This window comes from Anopheles darlingi, chromosome 2 (assembly GCF_943734745.1).
Source record: "Anopheles darlingi chromosome 2, idAnoDarlMG_H_01, whole genome shotgun sequence".
NCBI lineage: Eukaryota > Metazoa > Arthropoda > Insecta > Diptera > Culicidae > Anopheles > Anopheles darlingi.
Window position 1 is genome coordinate 27,267,528 of NC_064874.1, and position 24,375 is coordinate 27,291,902.

The 24,375-nt window shown below is 49.7% G+C and overlaps 4 protein-coding genes across 15 annotated transcripts in view; 2 read left to right on the top strand and 2 right to left on the bottom strand.

Annotated features, from left to right (window-relative positions):
- LOC125947888 (uncharacterized) overlaps positions 1-4,585 on the top strand; it is a 329,870-nt gene extending 325,285 nt beyond the window's left edge. For both annotated transcript variants that reach the window (XM_049673373.1, XM_049673372.1), the window contains one exon: positions 39-4,585. In XM_049673373.1, coding sequence (XP_049529330.1) covers positions 39-3,283 — 3,245 coding nt within the window. In that variant the 3' untranslated portion in view covers positions 3,284-4,585. The remainder of the gene's footprint in view (positions 1-38) is intronic.
- A 1,999-nt stretch (positions 4,586-6,584) lies between these two features.
- LOC125950469 (choline transporter-like protein 1) lies at positions 6,585-10,253 on the top strand. Its single transcript, XM_049678478.1, has 8 exons — positions 6,585-6,650; positions 6,786-6,902; positions 7,897-8,016; positions 8,097-8,203; positions 8,292-8,778; positions 8,863-9,231; positions 9,331-9,711; positions 9,785-10,253. Exons 1-8 carry the CDS (start codon positions 6,585-6,587, stop codon positions 10,094-10,096), a joined length of 1,959 nt encoding a protein of 652 aa, XP_049534435.1. The 3' UTR covers positions 10,097-10,253.
- Positions 10,254-10,547: 294 nt separating this feature from the next.
- Positions 10,548-22,895, bottom strand: LOC125950468 (nucleoprotein TPR). 3 transcript variants are annotated; one of them, XM_049678476.1, is made up of 8 exons: positions 22,798-22,895; positions 21,816-22,505; positions 15,716-21,744; positions 15,403-15,591; positions 14,291-15,309; positions 11,318-11,897; positions 11,068-11,227; positions 10,548-10,975 (listed from the first exon to the last, which is right to left on the bottom strand). In XM_049678476.1, exons 2-8 carry the CDS (start codon positions 21,982-21,984, stop codon positions 10,725-10,727), a joined length of 8,397 nt encoding a protein of 2,798 aa, XP_049534433.1. In that variant the 5' UTR covers positions 21,985-22,505; positions 22,798-22,895; the 3' UTR covers positions 10,548-10,724. The 3 variants fall into 3 exon arrangements, with proteins under 3 accessions (XP_049534433.1, XP_049534432.1, XP_049534434.1); XM_049678475.1 differs by having other exon boundaries at positions 15,403-15,615; XM_049678477.1 differs by lacking the exons at positions 10,548-10,975; positions 11,068-11,227; positions 11,318-11,897 and adding an exon at positions 12,379-13,387 and having other exon boundaries at positions 15,403-15,615.
- Positions 22,896-23,215: 320 nt separating this feature from the next.
- LOC125950227 (RAC serine/threonine-protein kinase) overlaps positions 23,216-24,375 on the bottom strand; it is an 18,159-nt gene continuing 16,999 nt past the window's right edge. For all 9 annotated transcript variants that reach the window (XM_049678010.1, XM_049678005.1, XM_049678006.1 and 6 more), the window contains one exon: positions 23,216-24,375. This exon is cut by the window's right edge and continues 1,614 nt beyond it. The gene's annotated coding sequence lies outside the window, so the exon portion shown is untranslated.

Here is a 24,375-nt window from a genome sequence, read left to right on the forward strand (position 1 = left end):
GTACGACGACTTTTCAACCATATACTATTTATTTGCAGATGGACGAGTCTATGAGCTACCGAAGTTGCTTGTGCGAGAAGATTCGCCGGTTGAGTCGTTCCTCGGTTCCTACTCACAACTGGAAACGGTTGCATTGCGTGGCGATTCTCCGAAAGCTGGCTTCACATCTTCAGCTAGTCTGAAAGAAAGTGGAGGTGCCCACTCCGACGACGTTACTACCGTCTCGAGTAACGCCGCCCCGAAAGTTGCCGGCAAGAGTTTGCTGGAAGTCAACTTACCACCAGCGAGTATCGGTGGCGAGATCGATGAGATTACAGCAGATGAAAAACTGGCTTCAGAATCGTTGCTTCAACTGGCCCAGCTAGCGGTAGATAGCCGATCGAACAATAATGGTAACAGTGATGGTGCTCTTCCTTCTTCTACGATCGGCGGCGGCACCCCTTTGCATGGAACTTCCCTTTTCGGCAACGACACCGGTGCTCACACATCACTGTTGGCCACGAATAACGGTGGAGCTGGCACTGGCGCGGCCACTTGGTGTCATCACTGGAACAACAATCGACAGAACAGCTTCCCCTTTGCTCCTCAACAACAGCCACAACAGCAGTACTCACGCTACCATTCGGAGCTTGGCATAAATGAGCTCGAGCTTAAGTTTGTTCATCCATCGGATCTGCAGAGGATGTCGGCAGATACGGTGATGGAGCACCGCGTGGAACGTATAGCGAACCCAAACAATAGCATAAATAACAATAATAATAATTACAGCGATCACCAAAGTAGCAACAGTGCGGTAGGTGCTGATGCTGCCGACCCGCCAGTGATTGCTAGTGATAGTACGAATGTGATAAAGCTACCCGTCATCTGTCCCGGTTTGGAGTTAAACACCGAATGTTGGCTTCAAATGACGGCAGACGATGCGATTCGCTTCGGTGCTGAAGATGATGATGAGGAGGACGAGGATGACGATGAGGATGAAGATGAGGACGAAGAGGATGACGATGAAGAGGAGGAAGACGAAGAAGACGAGCTGAGACGGGAAGCATGTGTGGAAGAGGATGAAGTTGGTGTGAGCGCGGAAGAGGAAGAGGCACGGGAACGCATCTCGTCGTCCTCCTGCTCGTCCATTCGCCGGCCCCGTGCAACGTCCAATTCTACGAGCTTCATTCACAGCCACCTGTCCATCTCCTCCGATGAGGACGATCTGTTCAGCGTGGCTGAGCTCGGCGGCGGTGGCAGTGGTGAGCGAGGAGAAGGAACCGTCGGTGGACGATCCTCTTCAACGAACACCCGGTATTACAAGGCCGTTGGTAGCAAATCGAAATCGATCGATCTGAACGAGTTTCGTAAGGCCTTCGGTAGCAGTCCCACGCTGCTCAATGCGTTCGGCGCCGCAACGACCAGCTACGGACGTCTAGTGCCACAGCTTTCGCGTCTCGAAACCGTACCCTCACAGTATCGCCGTGGTTACACAAACCTCAACGATGCCTGTCTTTCAAGCTCGACATCCGAGCTAGAGTGCGTCAGCAATGGGGCAGCAGCGTCTGCGGCGAAGAAGAAGCTAACGACGTTGCTGCCACCGGATGGTACTAGCGAGATGTCACCATTGTTGAAGCATCGTACCAACGAGCACATCGCTTATGTGCGGAGCAATGAGAATTTGAATCGTTATAAGGCCCTCTTCGCTGCAACGGCACCATCCGCGGCGGGTGCCGCCTCACGGCGACGCAGTGGAGGTGATGGTCACCAGCAGAATCCACAGCAGCAGCACCGTCGCAGTGAAACTAGTAACAGTGGTGATGCATTATATCTGCGACAGCGACAGCAATCGCTTAGCGGAGTTGGTAGTCGCCATTTGCCAAGCATTCGGGACCATTTGGCCAGCATAGCGGATTCGGCGGAGCTGGCTAACACCAGTAGCAACACGAGCAATAGTACGGCGAGCTCGAATCTGTATGATGATGATATCGGAGGTGGTGGTGGTGGTGGTGTGGGACGTTGCTTCACCGTTGGTGGTGACTTCGAGTGTCGCTTCTCGAGACTCAGCTGCTGCTCAGCAGGTGCAGCAGCAGATGGTGGAACCGATGCCTCCAAATCGCTTCTACCACGGTCGGACTGCAGTCATCACCACCAGCGAGTGGTGGAAGATAACAACCAACGTATGCTGTTTGGCGGTCCAATCGAAGGTACTGGAAATGGAAGCTCGACGCCATTGCGCCGTCCATCGGACTATTACTTTCCGTCGGACGAGAGTCTTTTCAACATGGATTCATTTTTTGATGATTTCGTCGAGCTGGATACTAGCGATATTTTTGATAGTGCTGAGTTCATCAACATCAATGCACCGAGCTCGCGTCACACGCAGCAGCACCATCACAGTCAACAGCACCAGCACCTGCACCATTATCCGAGTACGAGGAAAAGTGTTTCCAGTTCCGGTCTCTCACTACCCGACATACTGCATCAGCAGCAAAGCTACGGTGATGCTACGCAAACCTACGAGTACCTGCTATCGAAGGACCACCATCAGCAGCACGGTCCTATGCTGATGAACAACGTTCCGTCGCACCATCATAATAACAAAGTGGCTGACGGAACCAAGCCCACCTTCCACGCTACCAACCATTGTGGCGATGGCGAGATAGTACAGATCTCCTCGCGTAGTCGCACCCTGATGCATCATGCTTTCAGTGACCACCGTGTTGGTAATGGTGATGGTAGCACGAACGGCGACGCAGAGGACGACGAAGATGAGTCGGGTATCGCTTCCATCATCCAGCACATCGACCGAGAGCAGCTATGTGAAACTGGATCAGCAGCTACTACCACAACGGCCACCGCTACCATCAGCAGCACTACGACGACGGTCGTCGATGAGGGCAGAAGATCTGCCGGGCAGCGACATCAGCCTAAGCTACGTACGACCTATGAACGTAAACCATCGGCATCCTCTTCGCCGGGCATATTGACGTTCCCCGCTGAACCAAGCGCCGTAAATGCCGGGGAAGAGGCAGGAGGAAATAGGGCAACTGGTGTAGGTTACGATGCAGCGCAAGAGCAACATTCAACAGAGCAGATCAAATCGAAGAAGCTCCGATGCGCCCAATGCAACAAGAAGCTCGGCGTTATCATGATCATGAAGTGTCATTGCGAGAAGATCTTTTGTGCGCAGCACCGATATGCCGAGGCTCACAATTGTTCGTATGATTTCAAGTTACAAGGGCGCAAACTGCTGGAGCGTGAAAATCCGCTCGTTGTCGCAGAAAAGTTGCCGAAAATATAAAGAACTAAAAACATGCCAGCCGTGACGGTACCCAATGGCGTAGTCTAGTAAGAGAATGGCCGTTACATCGCGATAGGCGTTACTATTTTATTGGGGTTTGATTTAGTATGTTTCACTATTTGCATTACAAATAACAATTTATTATTGGAACTTACTTATAAGGAGCATTGATTTTCGGAAGTTGTTTGATTCTTAATTTTTCAGCTTTGCAGATATTAATCAACCAGCGTCTAGCTAGCTTTTAACCTGTACACATATTCTACTGAGCGGCTAGGACTTTCGTGTGCCCTTGATTGATTGTGCGCTTTTTCTTTTCAATAATTTCGATGCTTGTACAGATAGTCTTTTGGTCATTTATCAGCTGTTTTAATTTTTGTTTTATCAGCTAACAGTTTGGCTAGCGCCTGGGATCAAAAGGAACAGTAAAGACAAACATTACTTATAAAGATAGAGCGGATCATAACGTTGGCCACCCAAAAATGGTTCCTTGTGTCAGAAGGATTCAATGTAATTGGTGCAAAGGTATGACGTATGACGGCAGGGGTGGCATCCCAATTCGCCTCTGTCCTAAAGAGAAAGACTGTATTTAATAATAGTTCTTAGGCGGCTTTTGTTACCAATACCGTAGCTAGGACATAGCTAGGGCCTAGCCTGCTTCGGCATTGCTGCATATGCGTGCGTTGCGCTAAGGATACGTGGCGATGCGCAATATACACCCTTTTTTTTACTTGAAAAAAAAAACAAAAAATCGCTGTAGAATATGAAAGCGATATGATGGAAGATTAGGCGATAAGTAAAACGGTGTTTATGGTAAAAATTTCGTAGGGTTTCGTACGAAAAGTGAAAATTCTAGATGCGCGTTATTAATACAGCTGATTACTATAGTTACTCTGTGTACTGTATACTGCACACAGCAGAGTAACATCGGGTTTTAATGAAATAGGTGAGATAATGTTTTGGATTAACTTCACTTTTGAGTAGAGGAGACAATGCAAAAACGAGCAAATTGTGCGTATTTCGTTATAAAATTAATTTTCGTAATTGAAAATGCAGGGTACAGTTCTTCATCGTGCAGTTGTTTTAGTCACATATTTTCAAAGGATTGTTGGAACGCCGAGCAAGAACATAAATTACGCACGTTTTACACTTGCATCATAAAAAAACGTAATCGAAAGTGAGATAGAGAGAAATGTAAAAAAAAGCAAAAAAGTAACAAATAAAAAAAATCCGCGAAGTCCGTTTATGTGGACTTTCTAGCGGAAATAATCATACACCAGTATCCCCAGGAGCAGGGGAACAAAAAACCAATTCCAATGCCATCGTGCCATCCTCTGTCGTCCGAAATATTCGCTAGGAAGTCGCTGGGGGTGAATATTATTTGCAATGCTTGGAGATCTCCTCCCGACTTGTCTTTAGTCCTTAAAATCGATTGAAAGTAAACAAAGTACATGCACTTGTTCGACGCCAGGCCCCACGCTATGACGATTTTAGTGTGTGTTTATCGTACAACGAAATGCTACAACATGCGTTGGTTACTACGATCAAAACGGGATTCGGCCATTCGCCAGTAGCAGCGCAATGTATGTTATTTGCCTTTGGTCACTAGGGTAACCGTAGCTAGAGCAATGAATTTTGGTACTATGTTGGTCCGGTTGAAGGGTGGGGGGTGGGGGGTAGGGTGTTGCGTCGATTTGGCGGCGCGCACATGGTGCACTCCTCATTTGTTTGGCTCCGAGTTGGGGCGGGTTTGAAAAGCGAAAAAACACTGCATCGTGTGAAGCGGTGAGGAGTTTTGTTTTAATTTTATTCAACGAAACTACCCTCTCCTTATGTCCTATTTTTCTGCGCATTTCAAACAGAATGTCCCGAACTCTCCCGTATCGTCGTGCTGTGCGATGGAACGCATCGGGTCTTTTGCATCGTTATAGAATCCTCGGGAATGCTTTTTCGTAAAAGGGGAAAGTAGTCCTCGTTCAATTCGCTTAGTGCAACGGACTGCAAGAAAGGATTTTACCTTTTATTAAATAGTCTAGGTTATTGATTTCCTTGCTCTAGATGAGGGGGTTATTAAACATTCAAGAAGCTGCACTTCAAATTGATCCAGCGCATATGCATGTGCAACTATTGCACTCCTAGCTTCTTAGAAATGAATGTTTTTTTTTTAGATGAACCATACTTTTGAAAATTCCGCTTTTTTTAAACCACAAATCCTATCTTCTACGTAACCGTGAACCTGGGTCACCCAGAACGCCCACTACTGGTGCTAGTACAATGAAACCACGACCAACCCATGTACAGACCACTCCACCGACCCATTGTTACTCACCGAAAACACAGCAACCTATAGCCCAATGCAGCGAAGACTCCATGAATTGCACGAGCGTAACGACTTCCTGGTCCGAGTTGGCGTTGGTATCGTTACCAAGCAACACGAAAAGGAAGGTGGATGGGGTAGAGTTGCCATAATAACGCGACTATGATCATTAACTTTCATCGAAAATCAGTGTCCTCCCCAGCACTAGGTGCAGTCGATAGCTATGCCCTGTGCCTACTACTATCCATAAGCAGGTCTCGATGCCTAGATACGCAAAAGAAGGGTGCCTGCGTTGTCTGTACCGTACCGAATCGATGGCCGTTGTTGAGCCATCGAGCATATGAGCATGTCCATTAGGTCGCGACAATGCTGAGCCTGGGGGGGGGAGTTGTGGCAACAGCCCGCCCTCATTGTCCTCATCCAGCAACGTTTGTGCATCATAATTCATTAATTGGCGCAAAAAACGGAAACTCCAGGATAGCGGTAGTAGTGACCCACGTTACGAAGAAGGAGGGGTCTCGGAAGTTTTCCTGAGTACTAGAACTCGAGCTCGAACTAGGCTCGGCATGACTCGGTTGTGCCGGTGCGTTAGCCGACTGTACTAGCACGGACGCCGACATGATGGTCCCCGTACGCCAGTAATTCATTCACCAGGGAGCCGTAAGGTCGTTGTGATTGCTTAAGTTGCCCGGCATTTGGCTCCATCAACACAGTTGATTTTGAAGAACATTGACCAATCAGTAAGAGCATCACAGATAGTGCTGGGTATTGACATTTTTGTGGAATGTTTCTGTAGGCCGTTTCAGATATGACCGTAACGTGATACAGACTGTGGGTGTTACAAATCAGTGAACTGATTAAAATCTGCATCTTTGTCGCTGCTGAAAGCATAATGGCGAACTGTACAACGTGCACGGCTCGGCAGTAAAAATATATTAAAATTTTCGAACATCACGTAAAACAACGGTGTTAGTGTTGAGCTGGAAAATGCAACAGCTTTGCTGCTGTTTCGGCACTCGAACGGACAAGGTGTCACCGGGTGAATCCTTCGATGTAAGTACCATTCGGCAGTGGTACCTTCACCAACTTCCTTTTTCATCATACCATAATGTGATCTTATCCAAATGGCTTTAAGGACTACGCCAGCGTCTATAGTTTGCTAAAGTTAGTTATTTCAAATCCTTCCAGCAATCCAAATCTTCAACACCAACGAGCGATGGAACGCTCAATAACATCTTTCGTACCGAGCGACACTGTACGGACATCCTGTTCATTGCCATCAAGGCAGCCTTTATCCTGATCCTGGTGAGTGTCATCCCGGGTAGCGATAGACTATGGCCGATAGTGTTGGGCAAAGTAGACAAAAGAATAGGTTGCTAATAAGGGGGGTGTCGTCTTCGGTTAGTACGCCGAATACGTACAGCTGCTAGGCAACGGCTTACTCCGTGCAGTGTTCTTGTGTATTTTCAACAACCGGTGACTGTTTGAAAGGTTTTTAGCTTCGCAAAACTAAAAACCATAAAAATTGATTCCTTAAATGCATAAGATGTCTAAAAGCGAATTAGTCGATAGCTAATCCACATACTAGTTTACATGCTCCTCTGTTCTCGTATGTGGTATCCATTACGAGTACTTCATGCCCTGATCGGTAGAAGTGTGGACATGGTTTGTAGGGTTTTGGCTCATCAGATATCCTGTGTTACGGCACTTTCGTGTAACTAATTATGTAATAATAACGTGTAATTGCTATCGCTATGCGTCGCTTGTTCGATAATTTGTAAACTGCCGTGTTATCCTGTTACTTTGTATACAACGCATCGGTTGCCGCTAATGGTTATGAAAATGGGAAAAGCACCGAAGAGTATGGAGTCATTTCTGTAACGATTAGCGGTCAAAATTAGACGGCAAGTTCGTTCGTGTAGATGGTTTGTGCCCTGCGTGCCTGCACTCTCAATCTGATCAACGAATTGTTCACGCTGTTCTAGGTGCGGACTAGTAGTAGTACTAACACACATTCCCTTCATCGGCACTGCGTGTTGTCCTAGTCCTCGTTATCTTGTCCTGTCAATCACATTATTGTCACACTACATTGCACCACATGAGCGTTCCTCATGTGACTCATGCACATACCACCTGCTAGTTGTTCCGAATTGGGGACTCTCGCAGCGATCGATCCACAAGAGGGGGTGCCACGCAAGGACGCCATGAAAACTGAAGGATTTTTTGTATGCTTTCTCCATTCGACATTGTCCTCTGTTTCGTTTTTTCATTCTGACCTACGGTTTATCCCTCCGACTAGCTGGTACTCATTATCTACTGTATGGCATTCGGAGATGTCTATCGCATTATAAATGGTTACGATGACTGCGCCAACGTGTGTGGACGGGACAACCTACCGGACGAGAAGCTGGCGTGCAAGGTGAGTACAGGCGCCAGTGTGCTCATATCCTACCGCTCGCAAACCCCTTTCGATGTAAATGGTTCCATCCTTCCTCGCAGGGTGCTGATAGAACGGAGCAAAAATTTCTGCTCGTGACCGGTTCAGGTGTGTCGACCAGCGATCTGCATCGGATGTGCGTCACCAGTTGCAACGAGGTGGAAGGATTGTAAGTAATCGTACTCGACGCGACACTCCGTCCAACCGGACGTCCTAACCCTCGACCACTCTCGACCTGCTCTTCTCGTTGATCATAGTAAACCATGGCTCAACCGTTGTATTCGCGTAAGCAACCCTACGGAAGAGGTCGCAACGCGAACTGGCCTACGGAACTTTTTCCAGGAGGTATCGGAGGATCTGGACGCTTGCCAGCGCGAGATACTGTGGCTAGCATTGACCGCGTTCGTCTGTTCGCTGCTCACGCTCGTGCTGTTGCGCGTTCTGCCTGGGTTGATCGTTTGGCTGGTGCTCGTAGCCGTCCTGCTTGCCTGTACGATCGGTACGATCTGGCTGTGGTTCAAATGGCGTCATGAGGTCGAACAGACAGCACCAGCGGCCGGTGAGTCGGCTCGTATGCGCATCAACAACTGGCTGTACTACGCGATCGGTGCTACCGTTGCCACGGTGATCGTCTGCCTGGTGATATTGGTAATGCGCCGACGAATCAAGCTCGTTGTCCAGCTGTTCCGGGAAGCAGGCAAAGCCATCGCCAGTATGCCGCTACTACTGGCCGAACCTGTGCTGGTAATGATCCCAACCCCAACGGACAAGAGATGATAGTTTCATTCTACATCACTCCTCTTTTTCTGTCTCTCCCGCTGATCGTAGACCTTCGTAACGATCGGTGGTGCGATCGCACTGTACGTGTACTTTACGGTGTGGATCGAAAGTGCGGGTATGCTGGTGATCGAGGGTAATAACAGTGCTCGGTATGAAAAGGATTCAACGATGCTGCTGACACGCTGGTACAATCTGCTTGCCTTCCTGTGGTTCGCCCAGTTCGTCATCGGGTGCCAACACATGGTCATTGCCGGTGCGGTCGCCGGTTGGTTCTTTACCCGCAACAAGTCTCAGCTGGGTAGCCCGATCGGTCGGGCTTATGGCAATCTGTTACGCTATCATCTCGGTACCGTGGCACTCGGTTCATTTGTGATTGCCCTGGTCCAGTTCCTCCGGATGATGCTGAAGCTTCTAATGGTGAGTGATGGTGGCGACGGTCTTAGCGTAGACATTGAACGGGTGTGTTATTGGTTTCATTTCACTGCTCTTGGCACTCCCTCTCTCCTCCAAATGTAGCATTCGGTACGCAATCCGCAGAATCGTGTGACAAACTGCCTGTTCGACTGCTGCCAGTGTTGTTTGCGGTGCTTCGAGCGATTCCTGCAGTACCTCACCCGTAATGCGTACATACTGACAGCGATGCACGGTGATCCGTTTTGTCGGGCCGGCCAGCATGCTTTCCGGCTGCTGACTAGCAATGCGTTACGCGTGGTCGCCATCAACTCGGTCGGGGATTTCGTGCTCGTGCTGGCCAAGGTATTTGTCGTCGTTGCAACGGCTCTCATCGGCATGGAGCTGATACAGCGAAAGCCTGGTCTGCACCACCCGTACGTACCGCTAATCCTGGTTGGCATCTTCGCGTACCTGGTAGCACACTGCTTCATGACCGTGTACGAGGTAAGCTACTGCTCTTGGGGCGTGTCTCTCTGCCACACTTTACGAATCTATCGTTCGTTTCCATTTTGGACAGATGACGGTCGATACGATATTCCTGTGCTTCTGTGAGGATTGCGAGACGAACGATGGTATCGGGCGGCCATACTATATGTCCCGTGGGCTGATGGAGTTTGTGCAAAACTCCAAACGGGCTCTAGCCATCGATAGTAGCCGAGCCGGAACGACAACGAACAACCATGATCACCACCAGCAGCAGGCGCTCCGTGATGGTAAGGCTTGGATGGGGGCCGATTCCAAACCATCGTTGCAGGGATCGTCATCGCCTGGCAATACTACCGCGAAGCAGCAGCACCGCACTGCAGCCATTTCTGAAACCGTAGATTAGTCCATTATTTCTACTGCTGTGTGTTTGTGTGTTGTGCCTTTGCTTTCTGCCTATTTTTTACGATCGATCACCATTAGTAATACACCGAAACGAGAGATCTTAGTGAGTCGGTGTCGCGGCGCTGAGAAGGCAGACACTATCTGGCTGCCTATTTTTATACGACATTTTGTGTATTCTAGTCTATGCGAGTGAATAAAGCGACAGAGCGGCGCGTACTGGAGCGACGTGGGTCTTATCAAGAGTAACGAGTTAAGTAATTTTCTCTATGATGATGAAAATCGTACTGTCACTGGAAAACTGTGTTCTAATTTTGCCGTTACTATTGTTGCTATGCAACAACTCGGTTTCGTTGGAAAACATGATGGTGGCAACACAGACACACTTGCAGTAAGGATTTAAGTTTACCATTCAGTACAGTCCGAATGGATATTTGTACAGACAAAATAGCAAAGACGGTGTTGTCGTAGTACATCGTGGTGTTTATTTCACTTTAATTGCATCTGTTTCATTCAAGAAATGCGTATGCACATTGTAGGTTTAACCAGCCTCGGTGGTTAACTATAAGCTACAGCTAAGATTAAACCTACGAAGAACATGAATCAAGAAAAAAAAATGGGAGGAAAATAACTTAGTATCCGCCACTTTGGCGACGTCGCCCTGAGCGTCCTCGTCTACCACCACGCTGCCCTCCACGCTGCCGCGGCGTGTGACCCATTTGCTGGCCCGCGAACTGTTGGTGTTGCTGCTGCTGCTGCTGTTGCTGCATCTGTTGCAGCTGCTGTTGTTCCTGCATGTTCTTTCCGTGATAGATGCGCTGATGGACAGAGGCCGATGGACCAGCACGCGCAGGAATACGGGACATGCCTCTTGCTTGATGTGCTGTAATCAGAGATCAGAGAAAATGCGAGCATGTGTGTTATATTGCACATTTCAAATCCATCGTTGCTTGGGCATTGCGTCTAGCTACTTACACCGTGGATCGCTCCAACTCCGATTAAAGTCTTCTCGGCCGGTCGCATCCCGTTTCTGAGCTCGGGTATTGAGATCGTAGTTGAGGTTGGCATGGCTCAGCGAGCGCAAGCTTCTCTTGGGCGGCTGCACATACTCCGCCTCATTGCTGACTGCCGAGTTCTGTAGCAAACAAGAGCGAAGACGCAATATATATTCAACTGACCTATTTTTGTCCCAGATTGGTGCCGTCTGGTTTTGCTGAGCGCTTACGTTTGGTGCGGTTGAAGGTCCAGCCTCCTGCTGTTGCTGCTGTTGCTGGTGTTCGTGTATATCCATTTCCTCCTGCTGTTGATGTTGTTGCTGTTCTTGTTGCGGTGGCTGTGTGTGCGGTTCTGACTGTTGTGGCAGCTGCTCCTGCTGCAGGTGCTGCTGGTGTTCCTCTTGCTGGTGTGGTGTTTGTTGTTGCTGTTGCTGGGGTTGGTGGGGCTGGTCCTCTTCTTCTTCGTCATCATCCTGCAGCAACGCATTCTCTAAATCACCTGCAGAGGACGCTTGTGCCTCGCAAGTTGTAGTGGTGGATGGTACAACACGGCCTCTGCTGCTGCTGCTGCTACTGCCGGCGACGCCAGAACCTACCGCCGACTCCTCCAGTGGACCAAGGCTAGTATCATCGAGGAACTGTGGCAGTTCCTGGGGCTGCTGCTGCTGCTGCTGTCCAGTAGTTCCATCTGATCGGCTGCTCACCGGAACAACGGGCAACTGACGTCCACTGCCTGAAGAAGGTTCTCCAAAGACAAAGCGGGCATTCGGAACCTGTGGATGTGGCGAGCTCAGGATGGTTTCACTGAACCTAGGGAAGCAGAGAACCAAAAGATATTATATTCGCTATCGTTGACCGCTGTCATCATGTGCAATATAGGCCAGGTTCATTGGAGGAATCGAAAGCAAACGGAAAGGGAAACAAAAAGGAGACTCATGCTTTGCTAAAAACCATGCGGAACTCGAAGCTCTCAGAGAAGCGGCCGATGATATCTACTCCTTCTCCCACTAATTGCGTTGGAGCAAAAACATTAATGAAACGATAATTTAAAAAGCAAAAAAAAGTTAAAATGACAAAATAATAAGAAACAATGAAACTTGATCGATTTAATTCGTGAACCTACGACAAACCGACACCACAAGACATCGCGGTCATCGCGTTCTTCTTTGTTTCGTGTTCTCTTGGTTCTCCTAAACTTCTCCTCGTCGCATCGACGAAGGTAGTAGGATAAGCCAGGGCCAAACGGTGTTTGCCCCACAAATGAAATGCAACCATTACAAAACACGATATCGTGATACACACACCGGAACACACACTCATACACACATTCGATTCTTCGTTTCCAACTATTGTAGAGGCGTTCATTTTTATTCTTAGTTTAAGAAAGGGAAACGGCGCGTTGCTGTGACCCTTATACTTGTGAAAGATGCTGCACGATTTTCGAATGATAGGGCAAAAAAAATGAAAATAATGAGAACTAACGGTAGAATTAGTGTAAAGTAGGGGGCCGGATGCAACTAATGTTTCTTTCCTTGAATCTTGCAATGACTGTAACCTCACACCGGTATGCGTAATGATCACGGATCAGACTCATCATCATTCAGATCACATCAGTAGGATTAGGTGTGCGGCTTAGAAGGAAAGGAGGAAGTAGGAAGCTCCTTCTAGTTAGATTTCGCTTGCTGGACGTCCCTATTGAACTGCTTTAATGTGCAACGGAAAGATGATGGATTATCATATGCGCGTTCGCTTCATGTGCCGCCACGTCCTCTCGCGTTGTTTCATAGTTAACCGGCTGCTTGTTCTCTATATGATTTCGTAATTCACTTGGAATTGTGTAGTCTTGTATAGGTAGGGCAATTAAACCGCTGCGGTATGATGTTTCTAACGCTAAGCTATTACTAAGAACATGGAAGCAACACGGTTGAATTTGACGGTGATCGTTTGTGGGAGCACATATACTACTATAACTAATGCTGTGGAAGTGTATTGGCACATCGAAACCTCACCATCCATTGGTCTATGATCTGGTCGGTCGCTTAAAGGAAAAGGGGGTTTGTACAATCAAGTAAAAAAGCATCCTTAGATTCCTATCAAACCCTGCGTCTAGTAATCGCGATCTTCCGTTTGCTTCTCATTATCATCTATATCACTCTTCTGCCGTCGGCCTTCCCTTTATCTGCAGTGTTCGCGGTACCAGGTGATCGCGCGCGCACACCTTGACTCACTGCTATCCGTACTATTACTCTCACTCAGTGTTTCCGCTCGAACGTCTTGGAAGATTATCTCTTCACATCAAACTTTCGATAGCGAAAAGCGATAGGTTAGAAGATGAAAGAAGAAAAAAAAGATAAAAAGAGAGCATTAGCCGCTGGTTGCGCTAGCCGAACGAGTGTATATGTGTTGGAGGCGGAATGATAGAATGTGTATGTGTGTATTGCGCGAATGTTTCAAATTCAACAGAATTTTACACTTGTTTGGAAGAATTCAAATTCTTTAGAATCATGTAACATTGATGGTAGCGCGGGTGTGCGCCAACACAAAATGAAAGCACCAAAGGTAAGGGGATAAACACAACATTGCTCCAACCATGCGCTATTCGCAAGCGCGGTATAGAGACGGACAGTAACAGGAGTTCTGGACGGTTAATTTTGTGGCAGGAATATGCTGATGGTAGGAAGGATAGTGACAAGGGTCATGTTCTACGAAACCATAACGAACGAACACAAAAAATATACCTATTACAAGACAGTAACCTTTTCTCAGTTTAGTTTAAACCAATTACCAGCTGTCGTGAAGGGGCGTTCATAGGCATAAATGTTTGCCGGAAACTTTAATCAACTAAAAGCCTTCGTTTTGAGGTTAATCAGCTGCGTACTACAGCCATCTCTAAATAAAAAATGGGCTTGACGCTCAGTTGTAACTGTAGCTTGTTTTAAAATTGCATTATGATTTGAACAAGATGATCGTACTTCAGGATCAAACATGAACTAGAATTGTTTTAATGGTTACAAATAATTGTCACGATGAATCTTATGTTTAAACGGATAAGCAACACGGCCAAATGAGAACAGCTACTTCTAATATAGGCCAAGAACGAGATCCTCCTATCAGTTGTTATCCTAAGCAAAACATCTTTAACATAGAAAACGCACACAAGTGATGGTTAGTAAGAGAAGGAAAAATAGAGATGAATGTCTTACCCGTCGCTTCGACGTGAAGCGTACAGTGTAGGCGTGCTCGGGACATTGCGATCGTCAGCGGCACCCTCGTCATAGCTTTGCTGCTGTTGCATCAGCATCAGATGAGCCGCCTGTTGCTGATGGCGGGTAAGCGGATTAACCACCTGGCGAGCAGTGGCAACGATGGTGCTGCTGTTGCTGCTGCTACTGGTACTGGCGCTAGTGCTTCCACCAGCGATGTTGCTACTACCCGAAGGCTGCGGTGCCCCACTTTCAGCTAAACCCGCCGAACTGCTGCCACTAGTAGTGCTCTGTATCTGGGGTTGCTGCGGTGAGGAATCGTGTGAAGGGGCAATGTTGTTGCTTCCACTGACAGTGCCAGTCGTAGTGCTCGTTTCGCCAATGCCCGACGATGAAGAGGAAGAAGACGATTCCAAGGCATACGTGGATGAACCGTGCTGTACAGTAGTGGTGTTAGCGATGGATGAAGAGCTACCAGCCGCTGCCACCATGCCACTGGTACTACTGGTTTCCGCGTCGACGGTGGTATCCATGGCCTGTTGGGCTGGTTGCGATTGACTCGATTTGACACCACTGGACGAGGCAGCTGCGGATGCGGTGGTAGTCGTGGTACTAGTCGAAGATGACCCGCAGGCCGCGTTCCGTAGCTCGTTGTCATCATCCATCACATCTACCTCGTTGTTGCTGGCCGACGCGATATTGTTATCCTCATCGATGTCGGGACCTTCTCCTGCGCCCTGCTGTCCACCGTACGATTCACCGACCTCGTAGCCGTCCGCAAACATTGGACCATCGTCCGCTTCGGCTGTACCCTCGTCGGCCATCCCAACATCCTCCTCTTCCTCCTCGTCATCCTCGTCTTCCTCCTCTTCATCGTCATCCTCTACGTCGTTCACATCATCATCCTCTTCTTCGTCCTCCTCCTCCTCGGTATCAACGGCAATCACTTCGTCTTCCTGATCGCGCTGCGACGATGTCGGTACCTGATACTCCACCTCCATACCGGAACCACTTACTCCCTGCAATGGAGGAACCACAACACCAACCACGTTACCTCCGGCTGTTGACTGACCACCGTTCATCATCATTTCACGTTCCCCTCGAAAACATACCTGGAATGCTTCGCCGGTAGCTGGCTGTGCCATCCGTAGGCGCTTCTTCGCCGGTGTTTGCTTGCTGCCAGTTTGCTGGCTCACCGTATCCGTTGAACTGTCCCCTTCCACATCCCGTGGGCGCTTAATAGGACCGGCCTGCGTCGTCGTAACCGTGCTGCTAGAAGAGGCCTGCTGCTGCTGGCTCGTCTGTTGATTGATCAGTTGCGAACACTAAGCATGAGGAACGGGAAATTGTTTTTTTTTGTTTTTCATTTGAGAAAATTCGCAAACGGCAATGGATTGCGTTCAAAAAGCCCAACGTTCAACCTACCTTATCCAGAGGTTGCTGGGCTAGCTGCTGTTGCTGCGGCAACGCTGCCTGACTCGCGGGTTGTGATGGTTGAAGTTGCTGTTGCTGCTGCTGCTGCTGTTGAATTTGTTGTTGGCCCTCAACCTGTGGTAACACCATGGCAACAGCGGCCTGCTGTTGCTGCTGCTGCTGTTGTGTTGATAGTTGTTGATCAGCAACCACGACAATGGGCGGCACACCACCTGTAGAGGGCTGCGCAGGATTATCACTTTCAGTGGCCAGCAGCGCGGTTGTAGAAGATGAAGACGAACTTTCCGCCGCGTTCAACGAAGCCGAAGAGGAGGAAGAGGTCGTTGCCGATCCCATTGGTGGTACGGCAGCGACAGCGACGTTCGCTGAACTGGTTGCTGGCATGTAATCGGTATGGGAGCTGCTAGGAGACGACGACACAATCAGTGACTCATTCAGATTGCCACCGACGCCTGCGCTACTGCTGCTACTGCTGCTGGCGGTTGTGTGCACTTGTTGCTGCGGTGGCACCAATGCTGTGGTGAGACTCGAAGCTACTGCGGACGACGTTCCAGACAAGCTTCCACCGACAGTAATGCTGCTACTGCTACTACCGGGTCCTGCTCCTGTCACGGACGATGATGATCCCGCCGGAACCGCATTCGATGAAGGCCCGGTCGCAGCCATTCCAGAGGAAGAAGAGCCCTGTACAATGGCTACATTGTTGCCACCGGTACTCGTGCTAGAGCTGCTGCTGCTGCCACTGCTACCACTGCAGCTCGTCTGGCTTGTAGGGAGAACAGCAACCGTGCGACTTCCTACTGCCATTGGTCGTATGCTGGCTAGCGGTGTTTCGTTGACACGTCGTGGTGTGACGGTCGCCGATTGCTGTACGCTCGGTCCGGCCATCGGTTTCACGTTCGCAGTCCGAGGGCTCTCGCCCACGGGCTTCTCCGAGGAGCCCGCACCAACAACACCGGCACTGGTTGATGGTTTCGTTGCTTGCTGCAGTCCGAGCTGGCGCGTCAGCTGGCTCAACCGGACGGTGAGCTGTTCGTTTTCGCGACTCAACCTTCCGATTACCTCCTTGCTCTCGCTAGCCTCCTTCTCAAGCTGTGCCAAGCGGGCCTCGTACTGCGTTCGCTGCAGATCTAGTTCTTCACGCGCCTTCAACAGCTGTGCCCGGACGGTTTGCAGCTCGCGCACCATATTGGCCTTCTGTTCCGTCAGTGCCGCGATACGATGCTTATCGCTGCCAGCCGCCGCAGTGTCACCACCCTGTGTACGCTGCTGCTGGTCCACCTTCTCCATCTTCGCTCGTAACAATTCGTTTTCCTTGCGAAGCATATCGATCTCTTCGCTGGTTTGCGAACGCAAATCCTCCAGTTGCGCTGCGAAGTTTGCCGCTTCTCCGGAGGTACCACTACCGCCACCACCACCACTCTCCACAGTACTATCGCCACCGGATGGTTCAGTCTTATCTTGCGCCTCTGCTGCTGGATTGATGTTTAGCTGCACCTTCAGCTCATCGTTCTCCTTCTGCATCTCGATGAACGATTCCTTGTATCGTTTGGCGATCTTTCGAATTTGCTGCTCCTTGTTCTTGGCATCCGTCAGCGCAAGTTCCTTGTTAGCGAGGCTCGTCTGCATTTCGTCCAGTTTGCTCTGTGCCTCTGTATCGCGTGTGTTCAGCTCGAGCTTCAGCGTCGCATTCTCAGTCGTCAGCGTAGCCAGGTTCTTCTGCAGTGCAGCCACGTTCTGTTGAAGCGTTGCCAAGCTTTGCTGCAGCGTGTCTCGTTCGCTGAGCAAGTTGCGCGTCTCCTCGCCACAGCTGGTAAGCTTGCGTCCGACTGACGCTAGCTCCGTCTCCAGCCGGGTGCGGTCGAGCCGCAGCGTGTTCAGTTCATCGTTGGCGCGCTTCAGCAGCTCCTGTTCGGTCGTCAGCATCTTTGCCAGGTTTTCACGCTCCGTCTGCAGTCGCTTCCAGTCGTCCGTGCTCGTTTTGTTGGAACGATCGATCAGCATGGTAGCGCGCGAACGCCAACGTACGGCCTCCTGACGAAGGACCGTTGCCTCATTGACCGTGGACTCCATCTTAACCGTTAACTCGCGTACCTTCTCCTGTAACGGCAACAATTCCTCCTCGGCACTGCGCAATCGCTGCGAAAAGTCGGCCACTTGTTTGGCCAGTGTGTCGCGCTCCTCCCGCAGCACCCGGTTGCTGTCAGTGATAGCGTTGAAAGTCTCGAGACGTCGCAGAATTTCCTCGTGCTTAGCGGCCGACACAATACCGGCATCGGTCTGTTCGCGTACCGCCTTCAGCTCGCTCTGCACCTCCTCGAGACGCTTTTGTACCAGCTGCTGCTCGGACTGGAGCCGTAATTTCGCCGTGTTAGCTAGATCGTAACGGGCCATTGCAATGTCCTTCTCCTTGCGCAGATACTTAATGATCTGCAACAGCTGCTCGACTGATGCCTTTTCATCGTCTCGGAGCGATCGGTTCAAGAGTGAACTATCGGCTATGCCGGTAACGGACATCGATTCATCGGCCGGTGTTGCTTCACCATCGGTACCGCTGGCACTGGCCCCAGCGTCTCCGCTACCACTTGCGCCCACTGCGACAGCCGACGATGAGAGGGTCTCGTTTAGACCCGCCCCCGTACTGCTGATCAGTAAGCGTGTGCTGATCGTCTGCAGCTGATCATGCAGGGTGGTATTTTGAGCGTTCAGATCACTCAAGCGCTCTTCCATTTGATTGATCTCAGCCCTCAGCAGCTCCTCACGGCGCGTCCAACACTCTTCATTCGTTCGCAATTGCTCCGCAGCTAGGTCTCGCGCTTCACGCAACTCCACGAACTGCCCGTTGGTGCGCAGCAGCTCTTCCTTCAACTGCGCCAGCTGTTGAATATCACTCGAGTGCAGTACCATCTCGTTGGCGTACTTCTGCTCTGCCTGCTGCAGCTGTTCAGCAAGCGCATTCTGTTTGTCACGCATTTCGCGTAGTTCGCGGTTCTGTTGTGCCAGCTGCTCAAGCGCTTGCTTTTTCTCCAGTTGCACCTTGTGCAGTTCCGACTCGCGATCACCACCATCGCTGGACGCACTTAACTGGGCCCCGGTAATCTTCAGTGATAGCTCCGTGTTTAGTTCGCTGATTTGTGCGCGCAGCTCCGCATCCTGTTTCCGAAGCATCGCCAGTTCCTGCTCACTTGCCTCGCGTTCCTTCGTGTAGTTACCGCTTAGCTCCTTCAGCTCCTTCTCGGACGATTCCGCCAACTCGGCGTACTGGCGTGCGTGCTCCTTGGCGGCGCTTAGTTCCTCCTTTAGCGAATCGATTTCAATGCGATTCTGCTCGGCCAGGTGCTCCAGCTCGCGCACCTTTCGATTGGCTTGCGTAACTGGATTGTCTTCATCACTCGGTGACAGGGTTGCCTGGAGCTTGCGCTGCAGATCGTCGATCTTGCGTTGTTTAATCTCAAGTTCTTCCTTCGCGTTCTTCAGCTCGGCCGCCACCGTCTCGGCGATGGCAATCTCTTCCTCCATTCGCTTGTGAGCCGTCTCGTTTTGGCGCTGCAGCTGGCTAGTTAGCTCCCGGAAGCGATCTTGTTCTTCCTGCAGGCGACGGCGTAATGCAGAGCACTCGCGCGACGTTTCATCCAACCGCTTCTCGAGCCGCAGGCGTCCTTCGCTCTCCGAGCGCTCCATGCTGACCTTGATCATCTCTACATCGTTCAGTATTAACTCGCGCTGCTGCCGTTCGCGGTGGATCATCTCGCGTTCCGCCTGCAGGCGCGACTCGGAATCTTTGAGAATGCGCAGCTCGTGCTTCAGGTTGCCCAGCTGTACCTCGGCCCGGGAAAGCATACTTTGGGCGCCAATGGCCTGATCCTTGAGGAACACGATCGTCGTTTCGTGCTTGGCAATAGTGATCTCATAGTTCTTGGCCCGCTCCTCGAGTGTACTGATCTGTTTCTTAAGCGTCTCATTGCTCATTTTCATAATGCGATTTTGATCCGTCTGGTACTCGACCCCACCGAGCAGCTTCACGTTTTGTGTCGACAGCTCCCGGTTCTCGGTACGCAATCGATCGAACTGATCATTCATCAACTTATCATTCTGCAGCTTCTCTCGCCGGTACGTCTCATATTCCTCCTTCATTGTCGCCAACTCCTGCTGCCGTTCTTTTAGTTTTGCTTCAAGATCCGCTATTCTGCGCTCTTTCTCAGCGAGCGTTACGGAACTGGCCGCCGCTTCCGCTACCTTGGCCTCGTACGCCTCTCGCGATACGCTACCACGTTCTCCCACGTCTTGTGAATCATCCATTTCTCCGTTCACGTGCATGCCGCCCGTTGGCGCACTGTAGCGGCTACGAGCCAAGTAACGATCACGTTGAATCTTGCAGATGTGCAGAATCTTCTCCAGCTCCTGGATCTTCTGCTGCTGTTCGCGCAACATCTCTTCACGAGCGTGCAGTTGTGCCTCCAGCTCGGACGTATCCTTGCGTCCCTCGGCGACTTTCAATCGCGCGTTCAGCTCATGCAGCGTCATGATCAGATCGGCATTATTCGCCTGCAGTTCTTCGATATTCCTGTAGGTAATACGCTTACGCGATAGCCCTTCGTTCAATAGGTTACTGGTGAGCGATTCGTCCGTCTGCGATCGAGCGCCGGTTGACAGGCGGGTGGTTTCCTCTAGCAAAGAACACACCTGACGGCTGAGATCGGAGCGTGTCTTTTGTAGCTTATCGTTTTCTGCCGATGCGTTCCGCAACTTTTCCCAAATTTGCTTCAGTTCCGATTTCAACTCGCCATTCTCGTTGATCAGTACCGCCAGCTGTGAGTTTAGCTCCTCGTTTTGATCCTTCAAGTTCCGGCAGAGCCGCTCGACATGGGTGATCTTCGGTGCCGAACACTCGACCTCGGCCAAAATGTTGCTCATCTGCAGCCGCAGTTTGTCGTTATCCTTTCGTGTCTCAATCAACTCTTCCGACGCTTGTACGAACTTGGAGTACACCTGCGTTAGGGACATGCCGGATTTGAGCATACGACTCGTGGCGGCAGCCGATGGGGCCAGCTTCTCCACCGCATGTTCTAGACTCTCGACCCGGGCCTCTTCGAGCAGCTGATTGGCGTGTTTCAGCTCATCCTGCTGCTCCTGGATAACGCGATCCTTGGCCGCAAGATCTTCTTCGTGCTTTGCCTCGAGCCGCTTCTTTTCCGTCTCCAGCTTTCCGTACTGCTCGGTCGCCTCATTCAGCAGACTACGCAACTCACTAGCGGCTCGCTCGAGCTCCTCCGTCTGCCGCATATGATCGCTCTTATCCTGCTGCAACAGATTGTTCAGGTTGCTCTCGGACATTAGCTGTTTCTGGTACTGCTCCATCATCTTCGATGTGTCCTCCTGCTGAGCCAGTAGCTTCATCGTGAGTTCCTCCACCTTCTTCGAGAGAACCGCGTCACGCTCGGACAAGTGTGCGATTGTTTGGTTCGCAATCTTTAGCTCTTCGATCTTTTCCGACAGCTTGGCTTCCACGGTCAGCGAGCGTACGTTTTTATCGCGCCGTACCGCCTGTAGTTCGTGCATTGATCGCTCCAAATCTTCCGTCAGCTTTGCGATCTGGCTGTCACGTAGGGCTAGCTCGCGCTCCATTCGCTTCTCCTTGAACTCCAGCGCGTACTCTTTGCCATCGAGTTCGTCCAGTTTGGCCAGCGCCGTACACTTGGCATCGTTGGCCGATTTCAGCTTATGTTCGAGCGAAACCACGTCCGCCTGGAGACGCTCCACCTCTAGCGTTTTGCGTTCGACGGCACTTAGCAGCGTGTCTCGTTCATCGACGGCCTCGTTACGCTCCTGTCGGTACCGACCGGACTCCTGCTCATACTGGGCAAGCTTTTCTTTCGTCCGTACCAGCTCCTGCTTGACATCCTCCAGCTCAATCTGCAGTTCCTTGACACTTTGCTGCGTGAAATGAAATTTGGCCGATTCATCCTTCACCTTAAGCGACAGCTGTTCTATCTGGTTTTCGTAGCTTTCTTTTTGGGATTCTAGTTTTTGGGGACGAATAAAATTGCGTTAAAAATTTGTTGCATCGACCATCCCTCTTCATCGTGCTTACCTAGTTCCGATTTTTTCGTCTCGCACAAAGCCTTAGCGGTAAGGAATTCTTCAAATCTTTGCTCGTACAGAGCTTCAATCTTCTTGAGCGAGACCTCCGGAATGGCTACCAGCTCTTCGGCGGCCAGTACCGATTGCAGCACGCTCTGAGTCTCACCGACCTCCATCATGTTACCGGTCGGTGGTGATGACTGACGCAGGGTACTCCGTTCTATCAATGCTTGCTGTGTCGCAGAGCAACGAAGTGGAGGAGATGTGCACGCAAGAATATAACCTAGATGTCGGGTCCGGCGAAACTAAGCTACCTCGCAACGACGACAAATCGTTCCAACGACCCCGCTTCTTCAATACTCTCTGCACACTAGTCCACTGAGAGGGCCCTGGCCTAACTTTACTTACGACGCACTCGCGGGAATGGTTGCGCTTCGGTCTTTATCCCACCAAATGCTACTATCAGCATCACTTCACGGCATAAACGCACACATACCCCTAAACGCTAGGTTCAACGAACGAGTAGACGACGCGTCTACTGTGATGTTCTGGATAAGATTTTGTCCGGATTCTACCGTGTGCAACGGCAACCAAGCGGAGCACCCGGTCGCTATTGTCTTGTAATTTTTAGGTTAGTTTATGTGCTCCCAACATGACACGGAAGCCGCGACGGTGTTCGAGGAATGTTGTTCGTTCAGTGCTAAAGGGAGAAGAACAGAAAAATGGACTTAGCCATCAATCGATGCCGATGCCTGATGATGGATCTGGACCAACGCTGCTATTGGAAGGTGAAACTCTTTTTTCCTATCCTATGTTAATAATGACCAAAATGACGGTACATGCACCGACGAAGGAAGAATTTGCCGAGCACTCGACAGATCCCTTCGAGGTGCCTGGCTATCTATCGTGGCCACTGGCTAAAATATCGCTAGTGCCTGCGTGCTCACAAATAATCGGCGTAGAGCTAGCGGTGTGGTTAATTTTCCGCTTACCTTAAAATTCGCGATCTGCCTTCAATCTGCGAAACCCCGTGTCGAACAATAATGGCGTCTAGCGTCGAAAAATAGCGCGGCAAGGAAGCCGCCGACGGTCCAACTTCCCCCCGTGGCCTGGTCCCGCTCGAAGTTCTCTTTTGAGTTTCAAGCAAACTGGGAGTTTCGTTCGGTTCGAATTCGAGCAGAACTCAACGAAAAAATTCAAAAAGCTTTCTTAACGAAATCTACCCCGAGGCGAAAACGAGGCGATAATGAACTCGAAAATGAACCAAAATGAATTTGGTAACTGCAGCTAGTTTTTCCGTGCGTGTTTTATATGCCGGCTGCGCCATGTGCATGGAAATAGCCGGCGGAAGGAATAGCCAGTTAAAAAGTCGTAGCAACTGCAAAATATATTATTTACTCATAGAAAACATTTATTTTCTTCATAAGATTTATTTCGTTCTTTTTAAGTGTTCTTTTTAAACCTAAATACGTGTTTAACCTATACTAGAACTAATAGTATTAGCAGTAGTAGCGTTTAGTAGGCCATCGTCCGCATACACGAGATTGGTGGCTTCGATTCTATTATCAAGTGAAATGGGATGCGGAATTGATCTACATCTTGGCGTGTGGCTATCCCTATCAAACGCGCCCTCCTTTTATCTCCAGGAAAATTGCAAAACTGAAAAGAATCCAGATTCTCCGCAAGCTAGGATCCATTGGTTTGCATTGCCTACATCGACTGTTGTTAGATTCTCCAAAAAAAGGATTTCATTCGTGAACATTGATGGATGCGGAAATTCAAACGGCGATATCTCTAATTTGGTTTTTGTTTTTAAATTTTACAAATCGAAGCAGTTAACGGTAGCGCATAACATAATTTTTAATTTCCTCTTAAAGGCCTTTTCCACAAAAACTCCCCCCTGCACTTTTCGTCACAATGCGCTCTGCCGCACGAAGATCATTACAAAGCAGCGAACAGCTACTATAGCGGGCCAATTCACCATTAATTCCAGATACCAATCTACTCTTACTAATAATCCGCTTATTCATTATAAGTTGCAAGTTCCATTCGTCACGTCAAGGCTAAGGCAGTGATATATGTATATATATTTCCTCGGCTGTTGTTCCAAAATGACTCTACAAATCTACATCTTCTCTGTAATGAGAGCTTGTCCGGTGTGAATTTGTTGTTGTGGATGCTGTTGCTGCTAATTCCCCTACATTTCATTACTATCGCTAGCTACTTTTTAATTCTCTTCTAGGATTCTGTGCCTACTTGACTTGAGTAAAAAAAGGACATACAAACAAAAATTTATGCAGTCGATGTTAGAAGACCGCATTATGTTCGCGAGTGGACAAAATGGATGATTTGTTTTCGAAAACTATGCCAGATAATACAAGCAGGTGGTGGGCCTAGTTATTTTGCGGAACTCTGTTGCTTTACCTTATGCGCATGCGCATTCCATTTTGTCCCTCGATCGTTGTTTCATTCTTTTACCGGGCGTTGGAAGGATCGCCCTTTACACTCTTCTTGATTCAAACGGGTTTAGCTTAATTCAACTTAATTCAACCGGATGCCTCGTGGCTTCA